The sequence below is a fragment of the Pantherophis guttatus genome, chromosome 4 (genome assembly GCF_059756535.1).
Source record: "Pantherophis guttatus breed Tessera chromosome 4, ASM5975653v1, whole genome shotgun sequence".
In the NCBI taxonomy this organism is placed as follows: domain Eukaryota; kingdom Metazoa; phylum Chordata; class Lepidosauria; order Squamata; family Colubridae; genus Pantherophis; species Pantherophis guttatus.
The window spans coordinates 158,152,186-158,172,996 of NC_142066.1; the positions used below are offsets into that span (position 1 = coordinate 158,152,186).

The 20,811-nt window shown below is 50.1% G+C and overlaps 1 protein-coding gene across 1 annotated transcript in view; it reads right to left on the reverse strand.

Annotated features, from left to right (window-relative positions):
• Positions 1 to 582: 582 nt before the first annotated feature.
• The window catches only part of SCAP (SREBF chaperone), a 41,931-nt gene continuing 21,702 nt past the window's right edge, over positions 583 to 20,811 (reverse strand). Inside the window, exons 8-23 of the mRNA XM_060683222.2 lie at positions 20,326 to 20,452; positions 17,889 to 18,001; positions 16,459 to 16,553; positions 15,513 to 15,611; positions 14,321 to 14,539; positions 13,328 to 13,749; positions 11,752 to 11,946; positions 11,056 to 11,257; positions 9,411 to 9,526; positions 7,337 to 7,892; positions 6,700 to 6,785; positions 5,957 to 6,039; positions 5,195 to 5,358; positions 4,593 to 4,673; positions 3,660 to 3,866; positions 583 to 3,071 (exon numbers count right to left, since the gene is read on the reverse strand). Coding sequence (XP_060539205.2) covers positions 2,826 to 3,071; positions 3,660 to 3,866; positions 4,593 to 4,673; positions 5,195 to 5,358; positions 5,957 to 6,039; positions 6,700 to 6,785; positions 7,337 to 7,892; positions 9,411 to 9,526; positions 11,056 to 11,257; positions 11,752 to 11,946; positions 13,328 to 13,749; positions 14,321 to 14,539; positions 15,513 to 15,611; positions 16,459 to 16,553; positions 17,889 to 18,001; positions 20,326 to 20,452 — 3,011 coding nt within the window. The 3' untranslated portion in view covers positions 583 to 2,825. The remainder of the gene's footprint in view (positions 3,072 to 3,659; positions 3,867 to 4,592; positions 4,674 to 5,194; positions 5,359 to 5,956; positions 6,040 to 6,699; positions 6,786 to 7,336; positions 7,893 to 9,410; positions 9,527 to 11,055; positions 11,258 to 11,751; positions 11,947 to 13,327; positions 13,750 to 14,320; positions 14,540 to 15,512; positions 15,612 to 16,458; positions 16,554 to 17,888; positions 18,002 to 20,325; positions 20,453 to 20,811) is intronic.

Consider the following 20,811-nt stretch of genomic DNA (forward strand, 5'->3'; position numbering starts at 1 on the left):
AAAAGGGACGGATAGGAAGTCCCTCCCGGCTGAAACGAAAGGTCACCATTGTAAATCACATGGTTTGTTTGCTATTCTTTTTTTTGTTTGTTTGTTTAGTGCTCATTGCACCTCCTACAGCCAATTAAGCACGAGTACCAAGGTATCACCATATTTCTCTTTTTTAAAAGGGGGATTATTGCTTCAGCGACCCTTCGTAGTCGGAATTATGCCTTTCTAGGCAAGCCACTTCTTTCTTGCACCCGCTTCCATGCAAGTGAAAGGAATTTAAAAGACATCATGGTAGTTTGTTCCTCCGCTCGACTTCCCCAATCTTTCTGGCTTTGCGGACCAGCAGGGAGGGAAGAGGGGATGGTTCCACGTGAGAGGCAGGCAAGTTTACCCGCTGTACCCCCTTGCGAGCAGCGGGCACATGCCTGCTTGCGTGAGTGGCGCTTACGTGGACGTGCTCACTGCTGCTCGCCCACTTTCTGCGGCCTGATTCCGAACAGCTTACGGCCCGGGAATGAGCCAGGGGTTGTGGACCTCTGCTCTAGGGCAGAAAAACGATTTCCGGTCTCCCCCAAAAAACCACAGGAAGCGGGAAGTTAGTTCTCTTTAATGTGCCTGTACACATTACAAAACACAATCGTGTATAAAAGCATCTACCGTACAGTCGAAAGGGTACAGCAGAGCTAAGGCCACTGAAGGCATCGTATGGGCACTGGATCCCAATCCGGGGAAGGGGGGGGGGAGATGTGGGATGACAGGGGAGGGAAGAGGGGCTCGGTCTGTCTCGCTTTGCACAGCTTTCCTTGGATTTTCCCACTTTGAGATGTGTGGCCTTTATTCAGAATACATTTACTTAGCAATCATAATTACGACTTACAAACAAAACGAGGACTTGCGAGCTGAATTTGAATTTCTGATGGTCAGCACCCCCATTGCGGTCATGTGACCACACTTGGACCCACGGCCCTATTTGCAGCATCCTAGGAACCAATTCCCCGGTGATTTGCCTGACCACAATTTATGACCATTTTGTCCATATGAACCACTTCCAGTTTTCGGCATAAATGTGCTGGGATGAACAATGGGTTCACATCAGGAGTGGGTTCGACTTACCTTTACTACTGGTTCGCAATGTGGCTGCACACGCGCTCTCCGCATGCACAGAAGCGTTCTGATGACAGCAGGGTCAGTGGGTGGAGCCTTCCGCTGGTTCTACTACCGGTTCTATAGAACCAGTGCGAACCGGGGGCAACCCACCACTGGTTCACATGATTTTTGTGCTGTTTAAGAACCGCTGACAAATATGTTGTGAATCGGTCACACAATTGTGGGATGCTGCGAGCAGACTGGCCCGTTTTACAGCTATCGTGGGCAGGGCTGTTGTGGCCATAACTCGAGGACTGCCTGTACCCCAACTCGCCGTGGGAAGTCCACACGTCAGGAAATGGCCATGGTTAAGAACACTGGGGAACGATTTAGCCCCACCCCATTCAGTCTTGGGTGCGAGGCAGCCTCCGACCTCAGCAGCTGAGCCCCCAAGCCTCCTGCTGCCAGCGGGTGGGCAGACACATCCCTACAAGCAGCGGTCCTAAATTATAAATAAGCTAGTTCCTACATGAATGGTTTGAAATTAAGAAACGAACCACGTATTCTAGCTGCTCTTCCTGAACGTTCCTCATGTCTTTTGGCCAACTCGAATTCCCATTACGGTTGATTCTCCCAGGGCGGCACCCGCATCGGCTCAGCAGACAAACTTAATTTTACAGTAGCCCCCCAGGTCTTCAGGACACAAAACTTTACATGATGCTAAACTGCCTCGGCTCACTGCAGGAACTGCGTGTCTGTCCAGGGCAGACACTGGATTTAGGGGTGGGTTCTACTTACCTTTACTACCGGTTCGCAACGGGTTCTGCGAGTGACGTAAGGATCAATGCGCGGAGCCTCCCACCGGTTTTACTAGCGGTTCTATAGAACCGGTCTGAACCGGGGGCAACCCACCACTGATTGGATCTCTGAAAACTGCCATGACTCAGTTGAATCGTGGTCTGGGAAGGCAAGGTTGGGATGCTCCATCTTTACTGGGGTGGGGGTGGGGGAGACACAGCAATGCCCACAGCCTGTAAAGCCGCCCTGAAGTCCACGCTGGGCAGGTTTAATGCCAAAGCAAGGCGGAGTTGGTGGCATCCCGTCCCTGATCCTTAACCTAGACTGCTTACGGCAGGCAGCGTCTCTCTCCCCTTCTCTCCCCCTCATGTGCTGGAATAAATAACTATGTACAGCAGAAATAAATACAACGGGGAGTAACGGCGCCCACGTTTTCATGGCTCACTGGCCAAGGCCTTCGGGGGTGGGGGTGGGGGTTGAATTGATCTGGCTCATTTCGTAACCTCTTTCTGTAGCCTTCCGAGCATGCCCCCCCCCAATGAATCGGCTCAGGTGATGGGGGGGGCTAAGGGGGCACTGGGGAAGCCCTCCCGTTCCTTGCTCCCAAACGATTTGTTTGAGGACTCCTGCGTGGCCAGATTCAGCACCCACCCAAATTTCTGCCGCAGGATTGCAGAAAACTCTCCTGCCTGGCTCACCAACTGTTCCCCGGTGTCCACCCACTGCAGCCCTTGTGGAACTGTGGCCCTGGCCTCTTGCCCCCGCCTCATCCCCCAAATGCAGAGAATTAGAAGATTCAACATTTAGCCTCCTTCCCGTTCTTCTACTGGACAGAAAAGTTCGCCAGTCATCTTCCCTCCACCGCCGGGGCGTCCAGAAGCGGCTCAAAAGGGATGGGACGGGTAGGGGTCTCTGGATTCTCGTCATCTGCTCACACACACACCCCACTTTCAGTCTCGCTTCTCGAGCACCGACGGCACATAAACCAGGTTGAGTTCGCTGCCGAAGTTGCAGACGATGGCCGCGTTCTCCAGCACCAGGATCTGCCGGGCCGGCTGTGATTCGTTGCTCTTGCCCAGGTAGACAGTCTGCAGCAGGTCGCCGTAGCCGATGTCCCAGAAAGAGACGCAGCCTTGACCGCCAGTGACCAGAAGATTATCTGAGATCACGCCCAGGCTGGCCCCACAGCCCATGTCCTGTGTAGAGAGCAAAGCGGGGAAAAGGGGTCAGAGGCGAAGCTCGGCGGACGGGAACCGCCGTTGGTAGCAGCAGGTGATGTCAAATCTCCAGGTTTCGCACTTCCCATGTTCAGAGGATCTACCCCAGTGTTCCTCAACCTTGGAAGCTTGAAGATGGGTGGACTTCAACTCCCAGAATCCCCCAGCCAGCGCTGCTGGCTGGGGGATTCTGGGAGTTGAAGTCCACCCATCTTCAAGCTACCAAGGTTGAGAAACTCTGATCTACCCCAAAGGTCAGTCCTTCACTGTTTGCAGGGCGGCCCCCGTGGGCCAAATCTCAGCACCCTACGGGCAGGATCTGATACCCCTCATCTAGAGCAGGAGTCCCCAACCCCTGGGACATGGCATGGCCAGCTCGATGTCACTCATGTCGGGGGCACCTGTGGTGTCCTGGGTGGGGCTGAGAGATGAGTGACATTGAGCTGGCCACGCCCACCCTTCCCACCCAAGGTCAAATACAACCCTGATGCGGCCCTCAATGAGCTTCACAACTCTGATCTACACCACTAGGTAGAGAAGCAGCAAAGGGGGTCCTTGGAAACCCACCTGCTGAATGGAATAATGTTTGATCCCCGAGGCCCGGTCCCAGATGCTGATGACGTCGTCCAGGCCGCTGCTGATGACGCACGAGGTGGTGCAGGTCAGGGACGTGACATCACCCCGGTGCGCGCAGATGTGGCTTACTCGGCTGCCCGTCAGCACGTCCCAGAGGCAGATGGCGCCATCCTGGCCCCCGCTCGCCAGCACCATGGTCTGGAGGGGGAACGAAGAGGATCAGCTCTCCGTGAGGCCTCGGCCCAGGGAGGGTGAGCATACAGGGAAGGAGGGAGGGATAGATGGAAGGAAGGGAAGGGAGGAAGGGTGGTAGAAAGGGAGAAAGCAAGCAAGAAAGGAGGGAAGGAGGGAAGGAGGGAGAAGGAAAATGGAAGGAATGAGGGGAGGGAGAAGGAAGAAAAAGGGAATGGAGGGAGAGAGGAAGGAAAGAGGAAAATGGAATGAGTGTTGGGAGACGAAGATGGGAAGGAGTGAGAAGAAAGAAGGGAATGGAGGGAGGGAGAAAGGAAGGAAGGAAGAGAAAAATGGAAGGAACAAGGAAGGGATGGAGGGAGGAAAATGAGAGGAAGGAGGGAGGATGGGAGGGAGGGAGGAACGAGGAAGGGAGGGACCATTACAGAACCATAGAAGAACGGAGATGGAAGCAGCCTCTGAGGTCATCGAGTCCAACCTCCTGCTCTGTTAGAGCTACCATTTCACACAAATGGCTACCCAGTCTCTACTTCAAAAACTCCAATGTTGGGACGTGAAGGGGCCGAGAGCCGAGGTGAACCGGTCTCTCTGATGACTCCCTCTGATTTAATCGATATGGAGTTGGAAGGGACCCCTTGCGCAGTGCCCCTCAATGCCCTTCGGCCAATCCCTCTTCTACTGGTGGGGCTGGCAGCCGCCCCTCCACCCCCTCAGTTTTTCGATCATCCCTACTTGGTCTATGTAGACGGCGGTGATGGCGCCCGAGTGGCCTTGTAGGGTGAAGAGACAACACGAGTCTTCTAGGCGATACACCTGCATGGAGAAGAACGGTGTTAAGCAAAGGACCCATCGCTCCCATCCTGCTTTTCCTGTCTCGAGAAGACCAGAAGGCACCTCCAAGAGCTAACAATTGTCGTTCATTGTTTAATGACCCCGTAATCCCTTGTGGGGTGGAGTCTGGGCAACTGAATGGAGCTGAGTGTTTACTAGCTGGATGCCTTTCCTGTCGCCAATGAGGAGTTTTTGCAGCAGATATATTCTCATTGTGCCCAGAGAGAGAAATATCAGCATCTTACCTAGGATTGAACTCACAGCCTCCTGATTGTGAGGCAAGAGCTCCACCTCTAGGCCACCGCACCACTTCTCCAAGAGCTAAGACTGCCACCCCAGTATGGTGCCCACAAAGTTTCTCAAGTTCTTCTCGAGAAGGTCTGGTGAAGCCATCTTAGCTGCTTCTTCCAGGCCTGGGTTGAGACCCCGAGACCCCTAGGAGAACCTGGACGTATGGGTCCCGTCCCTGGTGGGTCCAACCTCTGCCCCCAAGCCTTCCTTACTCGGAGAGTGTGGTCCTGGCTGCCGGTCACCAGCCGGCCGGCCGCAGCCTTCAGGGCGGTAATGGGTTTTTGGTGAGCGCAGGTCACAGTGTGGGTCAGCTGGCAGATGAAGTCACTGGTGCTGTAGACCGGCGGAGACGAGAGGCTGTTCCGGCCTGTTGTGGCTTGAAAGAGAGAAAGAGAAAGAAAGAGAGAAAGAGGGAGAAGGAGAAAGAAAGAAAGGAAGGAAGGGAGGAAGGAAGGAAGGAAGGAGATAGAGAGAGAAAAAGAGAGAAAAGTAGAGAGAAAATGAGAAAGAGAATTAAAAAAAGAGAAACAGAAAAAAGAGAAAGGAAAAAAGAGAAGAGAAAGAAAGAAAAAAGATAAGGCAGAGAGAGGGAAAGGGTAAGAAAAGGAAAGAGAGAAAGAAAGAAAGAGAAAGAAAGAAGGAAAGAAAGAAAGAGAGAGAAAGAAAGAAAGAAAGAAAGAAAAAGAAAGAAAGAAAGAAAGAAAGAAAGAAAGAAAGAAAGAAAGAAAGAGAAAGAAAGAAAGGAAAAATGAATAGGCACTGTCTCTTTCAGTGTGCAAGGACTCCTGGGAATGCACTAATTTTGCTCGGCTCTGGCGGTTTTACACATCTGCAATGCATTTTGCAAAGCACTCAGATGAGTGTAACACAACTAATCTCGATTTAAGACCAAGGAGGATTTAGCAACAGAGGAGAAGCGAGGGGTAAACTCCTCTGCAGTCAGCCTGCTTTAAGAGGGGTGGGCTTCCACGTACCTTGGAACAGAGAGTGGGGTATGGACAGGGGGGTCCTCAAAGAATAAAAATCGAGGGAGCCGTTCAGCCTGGCAGCCACAATCCTGCTCCGAGGGGAAACACCAAGAAACACAAAATGCCTCGGTTGCACATAAAATTCAAATGAAATTTCAATTTTAATTTAAAAAAAAAAATTGGTGATAGGAAGGAGTGGAGTTTGGGGGAGGAGGAGAAGGAAGAGGCAGAAGACGGGGAGGAGGAGGAAGAGAAAAGGAGGAGGAAGAGAAAGAGGAGGAAAAAGAGGAGGGGGCAGGAGGAGGAGGAAGGAGTGTGGGGGTCCTTAGGGCTCTGAGCTTGTGGTTCCCTTGCAGACGTTTCATGACCCAACTAGGGAACATCATCAGTGCTGGAAGGGAGTGAGGTTATATTGCATATAAACAGTGAGCAAACTGCACTCCCTTCTAGAGCGCTGATGGTGTTGGGTCACAAAATGTCTTCAAGGAAATCCCCCAGCTGATAGAGCACCAAGGACCCCACAGTCCTCCTGCCCCTCTTCCTCCATTCTGCACACCCCTCTCCCTTCTAGCACTGATGAGGTTCCCTAGTTGGGTCATGAAACGTCTGCAAGAAACCCCCCCCCCCGGAGCTCTGAAACGGTCAAGGGACCCCACCGTTCCTCCCTGAGCCAACAATATTCCCTTCTCTCCATATCTCTGAAACTGCTCACCCTGCCCCCCACCCTCCCGGATCTCCCAAATCCATACCTGTCAGTCAAGAAGACCAGGGAAGTGATGCCGGATGTCCCATCTTCACTGCTGCACTGCAAGGTCCCCTCAATAGCATCCCAGACCTGCGGAAGAGAAGAAGGGAAGCCACGGCATCAACGAGGGAGCTGTCACCCCAAAATATTTAGGGGGACTAGACAGTTTTAAATTCCCGGGATCGCTTTTCGTTGCTTGCAACTCGCAGGCCCGTCCCCGACGGTTGTAAAGTACATTATGCCTCGTTTTATGACCCTGTTGGTCACTAAGTGAACTGTTGCAAGTTGACGACTACCCTACAGCGAGTCCTCGAGTTACAACTGCAAACAAGGCCAAAATTTCTCTGGCTAAGTGAAACATTGGCTATTTTACGACTTTGCTTCCCACCGTTGTTAAGTGAATCATTGCATTCGTTAAGTTAGTAAGCTGGTTGTTAAGTGAATCTGGCTTCCCAGGTCACAAAAGCAGATCGTGGGACCCCAGGACATTACCATCCTCATAAATGCGATTGCTGGCCAACCCAATGAATTTTGGGCTGCGACGGCCGTTAAGGCTGGAAAACAGCCCTAAATCCCTTTATTCAAGGCCCTTGTCATGTCAATCACTAAATGAATCATCGTAAAGTGAGGACTCCCCTTACCTCCAGCCTCCCGTTGCTCCGGCCGGCCAGAATGAGATGCCCTTGAAGTTCTAAGCTCCAGACCGAGCTGTCCAAGTCGCCCTGCCAGGAAATTGGGGGTGTTGTCTTCCCTGGGACCCCAGAGGGCTCATCGCCCCCCAAGCTGCTCCGTCGCGGGATGCATTCAGGATCCTCGCCGACTTGGGGCCACACTCCCTTGCTCTGGGAGCCGCCCTGCTTAGTGACGGCCGAGATGCGCGAGAACGTTGTGCAGTTTGGCGGTCCCTCCTCACAGACCCTTCCCACCAGGCTGCCAAAATCGTAGCCGTCCGGGCGCCCGCTGATGGTGCGGAGACGGGGTCCCGGGGTCCCGCTCTTGGTTTGCTCCAAAAAATTGGTATCAATCAGAGAAGAGAGATCGGGTTGGTCGCTGAAGAGGAGAGGTGGAGGGGGGCTTCGGGTCCGACGGAAGGGGGGGCTGCCATCCCAAGAGTCTTCCAGCCCGGTGCGGCCGTCGGGGCTGTAATCCCAGCAGTCCTGGAAATCCAGGATGCTGCTGCTGTTGTCCCGGGGCAGGCTGAAAAGAAGCAGAATGACAGAGTGGGAAGGAGCTCTAGAGGGCATCTAGTCCAACCCCATTTATTTTATTTATTTATTTTATTGGATTTCTATACCGCCCTACTCCCGAAGGACTCAGGGCGGTGAACAGCCACAGAATAAAACACATAAATACAAAAATTTAAAATAGAATAAAAAATAGAATAGAATGCTCAAGTAGCAGATTGTTCCAGAACAATAGAATAACGGAGGGGACCGTGGAGGCCTACGCCAGCCCCGTTTTAGCAGGACCCTTACAGAATAACGCGAGTTGGAAGAAACCTCAAAGGTCTTCAAAGTCCCCTGCTCGAATGTCTCCTGTTGTGTAACTTACACAATCATACAAGAAGTAAGTTGGAAAGAACCTTGGAGGTCATCCAGTCTGGCCCCCTGTCATGCAGGAGGCCCTTGGCCATTCCAGAGAAATGCTTCTCCAATCTTTTATTAAAAACCTCCAGTGTTGGGAGCATCCAGAAAGACGGACAAACAGGCAGCATTAAGTCGAGGAACGAAACCACAATGACACCGCCATCCCTCAAAACTGGGTCCACTTGCACGTCCTTCCATGCGACGTTACCCATGAGTTATTCTACTGGCACGCTTGCCATGGACAGGCAGTCCTTGATTTATGACCGCAATAGCTAAGTGGACAGGTAAGTGAATTTTGTCCCATTTTACGAATCTGTTAAGGGAAAAGCTGCGGTGGTTGGAAGTTACTAACACGGTTGTTAAAAGAGAATCTGGCTTCCTGCTTGTCACAAAAGAGGATCGCAGGATCCCGGGACACTGCGAACATCGTAAATATGAGCTAGTTGCCAAGCATCTGAAATCTGTTCGCCTGACCGTGAGGACGATGATATCAAGGTCGTATGTGTGAAAAGTCGCTTTTTTCAGTGCCGTTGTAACTTCCAATGGACACTAAATGAAGTGTTGTATGTCGAGGACTACCTGAAATACGGAGAAAGACCTCGCGGGAGAGTTTGTCAAACTAATTTTGCCCCTCTGTGCACGTCAGTGATGGGGAGCCTATGACACGCACATCAAAGCTGACATGTGACAGTTGGGTGACACGTCAACGTACGGGAACACCCGAAAAACACGATTCTCAAGAGCACGCTCTGTCCTTGTGCGATTTTCACCAGTTGCACAAAAAGTGCTCTCATTTGCACCCTCCGGAAGATGTACAAAAGGACGATGCTCTTGTACAACCTCCGGAGCCTCTGAAACTTGTGCGAGAACCGTGTGGGTTGCCGCCCGTTTTCCAGAGGCCGCCGAGGCACGTTCTCCAAAGTTGTTTCACGAACGGAGGTCTTGCACGAACTGCCGTAGTTTCGGGTCGACCGAAAGACAACCACGCGTGAAAGTACGCGCCGTGCGGCAGATCGTGGGAAACAGTGCAATGCACTCGTTTGAGGGGAAACGTTGCCGGTAGGGCTGAAGTCGAGGGAAACAACCAGGCTGGGAATCTGAGATCAGCGGCCGCTGTAGCGGGACTCACCCTTGCTTAGGAATTACCGTCAGGCAGTCACCCGTCTGTGCATCCCACACCCGGATCTGGCCCACCAGACAACAACTGACCAGCAGCATCCCATCGCTAGCCAAGCATTCGATGTCCTGCAAAACAGGTCAAGAAATCAGCAAGAGGGGGTTGCACTCTGGCCAGAAACACCGAGATGGTCCTGGGTTGAAAGCCTTTGCCGGGGACATCGCCGTCACCGACAGGACGCCAAGTAAAAGGCTCTTTTCATGTCCTCGGCAGGAGCTGGAGCTAAGGACAGGAACTCAACCGCAGTCATTAAATATGAAAAAGAATAGTAAGTCACTTTCTTCAGTATTGTTAACTTCAAACGGTCAATAAATGAACTGTTGTAAGTCACGGATTACCTGTATTAGCTTGCCTTTTTATTTTGCTTCGTGTTATTTTTCTATTCATTTTACTACTTTATATTTATTCCATTTGGTATTTTATATTACTTTATTCTTCTATTTTGTTTTTCTTTTGTTATTCTATTTTATTTTATATTATTTTATTGTATTCTATTGTATTCTATTTTATTTTATTTTAATTATGTTGTATTATTTTATTCTATTTTATTTATATTTTATATTATTTTATTGTTTTATTTTTGTTTTATTATTCAGTTTATTTTATATTATATATTATTCTATTTTATTTTCGTTATATTATTTTATTCTTCTATTTTATTCTTCTATTTTCTTTTTATTTTAATATTCACTTTATTTTAGGTTGTATTATTTTACTCTATTTTATTTTCGTTATATTATTTTATTCTATTTTATTCAAGTTTATTTTTATTTTATACTTTACATTATTTTATTTTGTATTATTTTATTGTTTTTTATTATTCAATTTATTTTATATATTCTATTTTTAAAATTATATTATTTCCTTCTATTTTATTATTTTAATATTTATTTTATTTTATTATTTTATTCTTCCATTTTATTCTGTTTAATTTTATTATTTTTCTTCTATTTTATTCAAATTTATTCTTTTATATAATATATTTATATATATTTTATATATATTATTTTTATTTTATATTTTATTTTATGTTATTTTATTTATTTTATGATTTGATTTATGCTTCTTATTTGTAACCTGGGTCTATGACTATAATAAAATCACTATTACTACTAACGAGTTCCTACGGCTGCTCGCACCTCACATACCCCAAAGTTGTTTCTCTTTTCCCCACCTCGCCAGCCCCTTCCCAGTCCTGTCCCCCAATCTTCAAGCTTGATAGACCTACCGAAGAACCTTCATGGGATATCCCAAAGATGCTTTTTCAAAAGGCAACTGATTTTCCTTGAAGAGATGTCCCTTCTCATCTGAGAAGCTTCTTCAGGTCTGAGTGAAAAACTAAACCGTTAGCCAGAACAGAGGAAGCTTCTACGGATGAGAAGCAAAACCTCTTCAAGAAAAAAAAATCCAAGAAAGTTTAAATTGGATCTTGAAAACGCACCTTTGGGACAACCATGACCTGGATGATTGAGAAGCTCTACAGAACTTTAGGAGATGCCACAGGGGACAGAGACGTCCTGGGCAAGGGGGCAGAGACCTCAGCCGTTGGGAGTCAAAAGACACCCCTTCAGTCCCACTTGCCCAATGCAACCCTCACCATGAGGTGGCCTCGGAGAACCAGGGGGATGATCTCTGTCTCGGGGGGCGAGTATCCGTAGTCATCGCAGGGAAGATCCCCTCTTCGTCGCCGACTGTGGGAAAGCCCGTTTTGTCCGTAATTTTTGGGGCACAAGACTTTGTAGAGACAAAAGAGGAGGAGGACCAAAAGCATGCCGGACGCCAGGCCGAGGGCGGCCACCCTGGAAGGAGAGAAGGAGAAGACATGAAGAGACCTGACGACTACTCCTCCATATTCCAAAGATCATAGCAGGGACCAAAAGACATTTCAGGTGAGGAGAAAGTAGCCCAGATACAGGTAGTCCTCGACTTAAAACAGTTCACTTAGTGACTGAAGTTACAACGGCAGCGAAAAAAGCAACTTACATCCGTTTTTCACACTTATACGCCTGTCGCAACATCCCTACCGTTATGTGATCAAAATCCGGACGCTCGTCAACCAGCTCACACTTATGACGGTTGCAATGTCCCAGGGATCACGCGACCCCATCTCCTATATCCAGGAGATGCCAGAACAAGGAACTTCCTGCGGTGGCCGTCAGATTCCGACCACGGAGGAGCGTTTGGAATCCTGTAGGCTGCGTTTGGTGGAAGCTCAACACACCATGATTGGTGTCGTCCTGGACTAACTGGGACACTGCCCCATCGCTGACCAACCCAGGACCATCTCACTCACTTATAGAGGGTGACATCTTGCGGGCTGTGTCCTTTGGGCTTCTCTTCTGACAGCCGGTCCACCTGCTCTTCTTTCACGACACCCAACGAGAAGGAGGACTGGTACCGGTTGGCTTCGTGGGGATGACGTGCCTCTAAAGCCTCTTGGGGGTCCAGATACAGGGTGACAGGGATGACTGGCAGGATGCTGATGTACCTGGAGAAGGAGAAGAACTGATTGGAGAAGGCGATACCCAAGGGAATCGTGGGAGGCAGATCGTGGGAACTCAACACCCCAAAGATCGCCGTCTTCAATCAGAGCTCTTCGCCCGTCCAACACAGCCGCTGAACGGTTGCGGTCCAGAATTCAGAATGTAACACACCCAAGACCTGGGAATTCTCGGCGAGCGCAAGATCCAAAAAGTGGCATTAATGGCTTGAAAATGGCAGCTCTTTTGGGGGCTTGGGGCCTGAGTGGGTCGCTCCCCATTTCCTGAGATCTAGAACAGGGTTGGTCCAACGTGGGAATTTTGAGAAGTACGGACTTCAACTCCCAGAATTCTCAGGTGAGTCAGGTTGCCAGAAATCATTACAATCATAGAGTAACAGCTAAGGAAGGGACCAAAAAGAACATTTCCCACCAACAGTCAGGGCAAGCAGTTACTATATAAGCATAGAGCAAACCCCATGCCTTCTAGCACTGATGATGTTCCCTAGCTGGCTAATGAAACGCCTACTAGACAACAAATAAGCTCAGATAGCACTAAGTTCCCCACAATATTTTTCCTCCTCCTCACTCCTCCAAAACCCTACTACCTTCTACCATTGATGATGCTACCTAGTTGGGTCATGAAATGTTTGCAAGAAAACCACCAAGCTCTGAGAGCAACAAGGACCCTACAGTTCTCCCTTCTCTTCCTTCCTTCCTTCCTTCCTTTCCTTCCCTTCCCTCTTCTCCCTTTCCTCATCCCCTCCTCCTTCTTCCTTCTTTCCTTCCTTTCCCTTCCCTTCCTTTTCTCTTTTCCCTTTCCTCTTCCCCTCCTCCTTCCTTCCTTCCCTTTCCTTCATTCCTTCCTTTCCCTTCCCTTCCCTTCCCTTCCTTTTCTCTTCTCCCTTTCCTCTTCCCCTCCTCCTCCTTCTTTCCTTCCTTCCTTTCCTTCCTTCCTTCCTTTCCTTCCTTTTCTCTTCTCCCTTTCCTCTTCCCCTCCCCTTCCTTCCTTCCTTCCTTCCTTTTCCTCCTCCTTCCTTATAGCACTGATGATGCTACCTAGTTGGGTCATGAAACGTCCACAAGAAAAGCACCAAGCCCAGAGAACATCAAGGACCCCACAGTCCTCCTTTCCTTCCTTCCTTCCTTCCTTCCTTCCTTTTCCTCCTCCTTCCTTATAGCACTGATGATGCTACCTAGTTGGGTCATGAAACGTCCGCAAGAAAAGCACCAGGCCCAGAGAACATCAAGGACCCCACAGTCCTCCTCCTTTCCTTCCTTCCTTCCTTCCTTCCTGCCTGCCTGCCCTGATGATGCTACCTAGTTGGCTCATGAAACTTCCTGAAGAAAACCACCTACCTCAGAGAGCACCAAGGACCCCAGGACTCACCGTTTGGCCAGGGTGATGTTGTAGTAGCTGAAGAGTGAGGGCCAGTGGCGAAAGGAGAGCTTCCTCCAGAGTTCCTCGTCCTCCGTGCCCCAACTCACTTCGGCCTTGGAGCCCACCTCTGGATGCCCCCTGCTCCTGGAGTTCAGCGGCTCCTCGGCCTGGTGCTCCACCTCTTGACGGTGCGAGGACTCCGACGTCTGGTTCTCCGAGAGCTGTGGAGGTGGGGGCTGCGCGGGATCGGCAGAGAAGACCGAGAGGGACAACTGGGCATCTCTTGTTGGAAGGACCTCCCCGGGGACTGGCAGAACCGGCAGCCCTGCTTCGCCCAGGGGGCTCTGCTCCGTGACGTGGGAAGCCAGGTAGAGGCGGACACCCGCCGGATCAGTATAAACCAAGATGCCAATCCAGACCACCGTCCCAGTCTGTGGGGAAGACAAGTTTATAGCAATCCCTTTAATGTGACGTTTATCCCCTCACCCGCTTTTAAGAGGGGACTTCGACTCTCCCAGAATTCCCCAGCCAGCCTCTTTCCTCGGGGATGAACTACACCAGGGACCCTGAAGGTCATCTAGTCCAACCCTCTGCTTGAGCAGGAGACCATTACAGAATCACAGAATAACAGAGCTGGAAGGGACCTCGGAGGTCATCTAGTCCAGCCCCCTGCTCGAGCAGCAGACGCTAGACACCGCTTCAGACACCAGGCGCTCCGATCTCTCCTTCAAACGGTCCGAAGTCCAAGTCTACCTGCACCCCGAGGGACGTCCCTCGTTAACCTCAACTGGACGCAAAGCGATCCGTCGTTACGTCGAGGAGTATCCGTACCCCAGCCTGTCTTCCCATCTCCTTCCATTTCCGTACCGTCCATGTTTTCGTAGCTCTGATGCTGAAACCCACCTCCTGAACCACCAGCCCCTCGTGCAGAAGTCTCTGTGGGGGCCTAGACACCCCACCCTCCCCTCCTTGTGCATGCGCCACCGTAGCCCCGAGTCTTACCATGATGAGTCTTTGGGCCAATCGCGTCCGGGCGAAGAAATATACCACCCTCAGCCGCTTAGGGAGACGGAGGTTACGGAGAGAGGAGGTCTGGAGGTTGATGGTATGCATGGTCGCCGGGCGCATGGCTGGCTGGCGCTCGTAGCGTGGGCCGCGGACACCGGGTTTGGGGGGCGGGAGGCAGGCTTCGGCAGGGGGACGCTTGTTGAGATCGGCCAGCTGAGAAAGGGAGAGAAGAAAAACCCACCGGCAGGTCAGAATTCAGAAGTCTCTCTCCTCGGGGAGGAACTACACCAGATTGAAGGGACCCTTGGAGGTCATCCAGTCCGGCCCGCAGCTCAAGCAGGAGACGTTTACAGAATCGTGGAATGACAGAGTTGGTAGGGACCTCAGAGGTCTTCCAGTCCAACCCCCTGCTTGAATAGGAGACCCTCACAGAATAAGAGAGTTGGAAGGGATCTGGGAGATCATCTAGTCCAACCCCCTGCTCAAGCAGGAGACCCTACACCATTTTCAGAGAAATGGCTGTCCAGTCTCCTCTTAAAAGCCTCCAGTGATGGAGCAGCCACAACTTCCGGTGGCAAGCTGTTCCACCGGTTAATTGTCCTCCCCGTTAGGAAACATCTCCTTAATTCTAGGTTAGACTGTAATAAGTTTCCCTCCGTTGCTTCTTGTCCTGCCTTCAGGTGCTTTGGGAGAACAGGTGGACCCCCTCTTCTTTGGGGCAGCCCCTCAAATATTGGCAGATGCTATCCTGTCCTTCTCTTTGTTAGAGTAGCCGTACCCAAATCCTGCAACCGTTCTTCGTATGTTTCAGCCTCCAACCTCCTGAACCTCTTCGTTACTGTTCTCGCCACTTTTTCCAGAGTCTCCGCATCTTTTTTTTATATCGTGGCAACCAAAACTAGATATTATATTCCAAGGCCTTATAAAGCGGTATTAAACCTTCCCGTGATCTTGATTCGATCCCTCTGTTAATGCAGCGGAGGATCGATCGTGTTGGCTTTTTCGGCTGCTGCAGCACACGGCTGCCTCGGGTTAATAAGGCATCGTCCACTAGGATTCCAAGATCCTTTTCCTCTTGAGAGTTTGAGATCGCCCCCTTCGGACCTAATATCACTCGGCTATGCCCCCTTGAGCCCTCAAGAGATCTCCAAACCCATGGATAAGACTTTCCAGTTCGGGGTTTTACCTCCATCCGACGGATATCGATAGAGAGAACGGTGGTGAAGAAGAACATCTGGAGGAAGAAGTCGGAGACCAAGCCCACCACGGCGAAAAGGCAGAACTCCTGGAAAGGACGAAAGAAAGGACGGGACATGGAGACGAGACCAAGAAGGTTTTCTTTTGGAGAGGGGGGAGAGAGAAAGAGAGAAAGAGAGAGAAAGAGAGTCAGAATAAGAGAGAGAGAATAAGAGAGAATAAGAAAGGGAATGAGAGAGAGAGAGGGTAAGAGAGGGAGGGAGGGAGAGAGAAAGAAAGAAAGAAAAAGAAGAAAGAAAAGGAAGGAAGGAAGGAAGGAAGGAAGGAAGGAAGGAAGGAAGGAAAGAAAGAAAGAAAGAAAGAAAGAAAGAAAGAAAGAAAGAAAGAAAGAAAGAAAGAAAGAAAGAAAAAGAAAGAAAGCCCTCCAAACTCAGCCATAATAAATAGAGGACAGAGTCTTCCTGCAGGAAAGCTCTAGAAAACTGGCTTTTCCCGTGAGTTGGGCCAGGATGGTAGAGCAGGGAATCTCCTAACTTGGCAACTTTAGGACTTGTGAACTTCAACTCCCAGAATTCCATGCTTTCTGGACTTCAAGTATGGCTGGCTGAGGAATTCTGGGAGTTGAAGTTCACAAATGGTGGAATTCTGGGTGTTGAAGTCCACAATTTGTAAAGTTCCCAAGGTTAGAGGCCCCTGTGCTATTCGTCTTCGAGAGACCGAGTGCAGGGCTGATGAGCTCTGTTTGAACTGTTGTGCTGTGTGTTGTGAGGACTAAAACAATGAGGCTTCGTGGATTTATTTACAGATGGGATACGAGAAGAAGAGGACATTGTCGCTTGTTACTCCTCGGAAGCTCAGTTGGAACTTGGAACGGTCGCTAAATGGTTGTAAACCGAGGATTACCTGTACTTGAGAATAACCTCCCCTCCCAGTACCTGGATGGCCGGGACGAAGGTGAAATAGCCAATCAGGATGATCCCCAATTCGGTGCCCATGTTCTTCATGATGGACCAACTCTCGTTGCTCAAACCTGGAATGAAAGTAGTGAGGTTAAGGCCGGTGAACCCAACAAACAGGAGCAGCTCCACCAGGTTTTCTAGCTGCCAGCGTGAATGTAATTTAAGCAGACACGGCTCTTTTCAAGAGTAAACTAGAATCTTTTTACAATACAGGTGGTCCTCGACTTACAACAGTTCGTTTAGTGACCTTTCAAAGTTACCACGGCACGGAAAAAAGTGACATGATCATTTTTCACACTTTACGACCGTTGAAGCATCCCCGTGGTCACGTAATCGAAACTCAAGAGGCTTGGAAACAGATTCATATTTATGACAGTCACGGTGTTCTGGGGAAGGAGTGGTGCCCTGGCCTAAAGGTGGAGCTTTCGCCTCACAATCAGGAGGCTGTGAGTTCGATCCTAGGTAGAGGCAGATTATTTCTCTCTCTGGGCACAATGAGAATATATCTGCTGGACAAAACTCTGCACTGGTGACAGGAAGGGCATCCGGCCAGTAAAAAACACTCTGCTAGCTCCGTTCAGTTGCCCAGACTCCACCCCCGCAAGGGATTATGGGGTCGTTAAAAGAAGATGAGAGTGTTTGGGGATCATGTGATCTCCTTTTGCGACCGTCTGACAAGCAATGTCAATGGGTAAGCCAGATCTACTTAACAAGTGTGTGAATAATTTAACAACTGCAGTGATCCACCTGACCATTGTGGCAAGGAAGGTCGTAAAATGGGGCGAAACTCACTGAACCACCGTCTCGCTCAGCAGCGGAAATTTTGGTGGTCGTTAAGTCGAGGACTAGCTGTACAAAAAAGCCCACTCAGATGATATCCAGCAGAGCCTTGGTGGCGCAGCAGACTAAAGCACTGTTAAGTAGCGTCAGCTGCCTGCAATTACTGGGAGTTCAAATCTCACCAGGCTCAAGGTTGACTCAGCCTTCCATCCTTCCGAGGTAGGTAAAATGAGGACCCGGATTGTGGGGGCAATAAGCTGACTTTGTATAAAAAAGAACACCACTAAGCAGGTATATACAAAAATATGAAGGCTATTGCTTAATGCATTGTAAGCCGCCCTGAGTCTCCGGAGAAGGGCGACATATCAATCGAACCAATAAATAAATAAAATAAATCTAAGAAAAATCAAAACACCATTCTCCAATAAGGCAGACTTTTTTTAAACAAAAACTTGGCAACTCTAAAATGTGTGGACTTCAACTCCCAGAACTCCCCAACCAGCGTTGACCTGGGGCATCTCAGGGAGCAGGTTCTGACAACTATGATCGGCAGTCCCAGCTTATCTCAGCCCAGGCCTTACCAGCTTTTTCTGGGATGACGAAAAAAACCTCACTATTTTACGTACCTTGCGCGATGCGCAGTTTCACTTCCAGGTCAACGGGTGTGGACACCACCGATTTGGTGAGAACCAGCACATTCTCGATGCCGATAACCACCACCAGGTATGGGAAAATCTCTCTAGAACAAAAAGGGAAACAGAAGCTGAACCAAGCGCTGAAGCTGGAGCAACCTGGGAGGAGAAAGGAATGACTTGACGTTGACCTGCGTGTATATATCACGAAGGCCCCTCCGAGAAGGTAACACAGAAACCAGGTTGCGAAGAGGACGTCTACCACCCCAGACAATCCTGCAATCAAACATTGCTTACATGCTATGGCCTGAACGACCAATAATCTTTTCTGCTGTCCTCACCACTCTCTGCACCACCTCAAATAGCAACAGCAACAGCACTTAGACTTATAGACTGCTTCACAGCGCTTTCCAGAGCCCTTCTGAGAGGTTTACAGAGTCGGTCTCTAGCCCCAAACAATCTGGGTCCTCATTTTACTGACCTCGGAAAGGATGGAAGGCCGAGTCAACCTTGTGCCTGGTGAAATTGCAGGCTCTTTCTAACCACTGTGCCACCACGGCTCTAAAAGAAAGTATATAACTACCTATACATAACAAACATACACACATTCTCTCTCTCTCTCTCTCTCTCTCCCCCTCTCTCTGTGTATATATATATATATATACCTATGTATATATAGGTCTTTGGTTATTTGGGTTTTCTCCCGCGTAAAATTGGAGGTGTCTTGGCAACGTTTCGACGAAGTCTCATTCGTCATCTTCAGGCTGGTGTTTTTGGCTTCGTGCTTCTAGGAGCAATGTGTGTGATCGCAGCTGTTTCTTCCTTTTAACTGCCAGTGGGGGTGTGAACTGATTGGGTGGGAGCTTGGCTGTGTTCTGATTGGGTGGAGGTGTGTTCTGATTGGGTGGGGCTTTGGCTGTGCTCTGATTGGATGGGGGGGTTGGCTGTGCTCTGATTGGCTGGGTGTGTGTTCTGTTTAGGTGGGGGCTTGGTTGTGCTCGGGTTAGTCTGAGTAGCAGGGGGATTTGAGCTGGTGAGCTGCGTTGCTGCTGCTTGGCTTCGTGTTCGTGGCTGTATGTATGTGTGTATGTGTATATATATATATATATATACACACACACCCACATACATAATACACACATATATACACCATGTTTCTCCGAAAATACAACCTACCCCAAAAGTAAGACCTAGCTTGATGCATCCAATATGAGCCCTACCCCCAAAATAAGTCCGAATTAAGACCCCACCCACTCCAGGCTGCACGGGTAAAAATTAAGCTAGGGGTGGGGACGGGGGTGGGTGGGGTGGAGTTGCCCTACTACTTACTTTCGGACATTTGCAGTCAGGCCCTGACAACCACACTCTGACCTGCTTTTGCTGGCCCATTTCTTCTGCATCCGGCCAGGCGTTCCTGAAGGCCTCTGCGGCTGATAACAGAGCTGTTATTGGCTGTAGAGACCTTCAGGAACGCCTTGCCGGCCACAGAAGAAGAGCCTGAAGGCCTCTGACAGCGAAAAGGAGGCGCCAGAGATGTATTAATGCCTTTTCTGGAATCGACAACCATCTACTTCGTTTTCCTAGGTTTCACGCGGGGCTGTTTTTGTTACACCAGTTGAGCAAACCCTCTACCTCCTTGCATCTCGTTGTCATCTCGAAGAAGGCCCACCACTGTTGTACTCTTGTCTCCAGAACTTCGTTCTACTGTCTGCACATCAACGAACAGAAGAGCTAAAGGGACAACTATCTGCTGAAGAGACATGGCTTGGATCCCCTCGTGCCTGAAGCCGTGCACCACTGCCATTCGACTGCCGGTTCCCCCCACCCATCCCAGAGGCCGCTTTCCCCCCCATGCCTGAAACCGTGCACTCCTGCCGTTCGGCTACTGCACCTCCCCGACAGCCCCTGTGATCTCCTATCGCCCATGGCTTCTGCCTACCACCCGACTGGATGGCAGCTCATTGTCCCGTCCGACCAAAGGCCCGGGACAAGCAGTGTGTCGGCAAAGGGCCAGAGGCCCATTGCCCAGGGCGAATGGCTGGCGGAGGGCAAGTGGAGGAAAGCTGCCTGTAAATGGGCTGAGGCAGGAGACCGGAGGCAAAAGAGATGCGCCTAAGGGTGGAAGCCTGAAGGTCCTAGACCCTCCTCTCTGCAAAACCCCTCCGTTCTAGCACTGATGACGTTACCTATTAGGGTCATGAAAAGTCTACAAGAACACAACCAAGCTCAGAGAGCACCCACAAACTTTCAACTGCAAAGAGAACTTTCATGGAGTCTGTCTCGGAGAGGAGGCCACGAGGCTGAAGGATGCTCGGACTAAGAAGATGGCCCTCAGGACTCCCTCCGAAGAGTGACTGCTCGACCGAGGACCTCCTGCTGACGGTTTCTGGCTCGCCAGAGTTCAGCCTGTAAGTCCCGTTCGCCGACTTACCCTCCGTTGAGCGTCGGCGTGAGGCCAAACAGCGTGCACAGCCCGACGGACATCAGGAGGGAGCTGAGGACGGTCACGACGGCAGCCAAAGCCAGACCCCACTTGGATTTCACCATGTCGATCTTGCCTGAAGAGGGAAAAAAAAAAACCCCATCAGTCTTTGAGTGAGACAGACAGAGAAAGACGCAGCACCGTCGCGGACTTCGTTCCAAATCTGGGAGAAAGAAACGGAAGCTGTAGACCACAGGTGTTAAACTGGATCACATCACGGGACGTATCATGAGGTATCACTACGTTTTTTGCCTTTCCGGAGCCGGGATGGCGTGGCGTGTGCGTGACTCGTCCGGCCCGCGGGCCACCAGTTTGATAGGCCCGCTGTAGACCATTTTATGCTCAGTTGTTGTCGTACGTCGAGGACTAACCATAAATGAAGTCATTTGATGGATTGCTTTAACTTTATCCTAGACAGAAAGTCTTCGACTTATG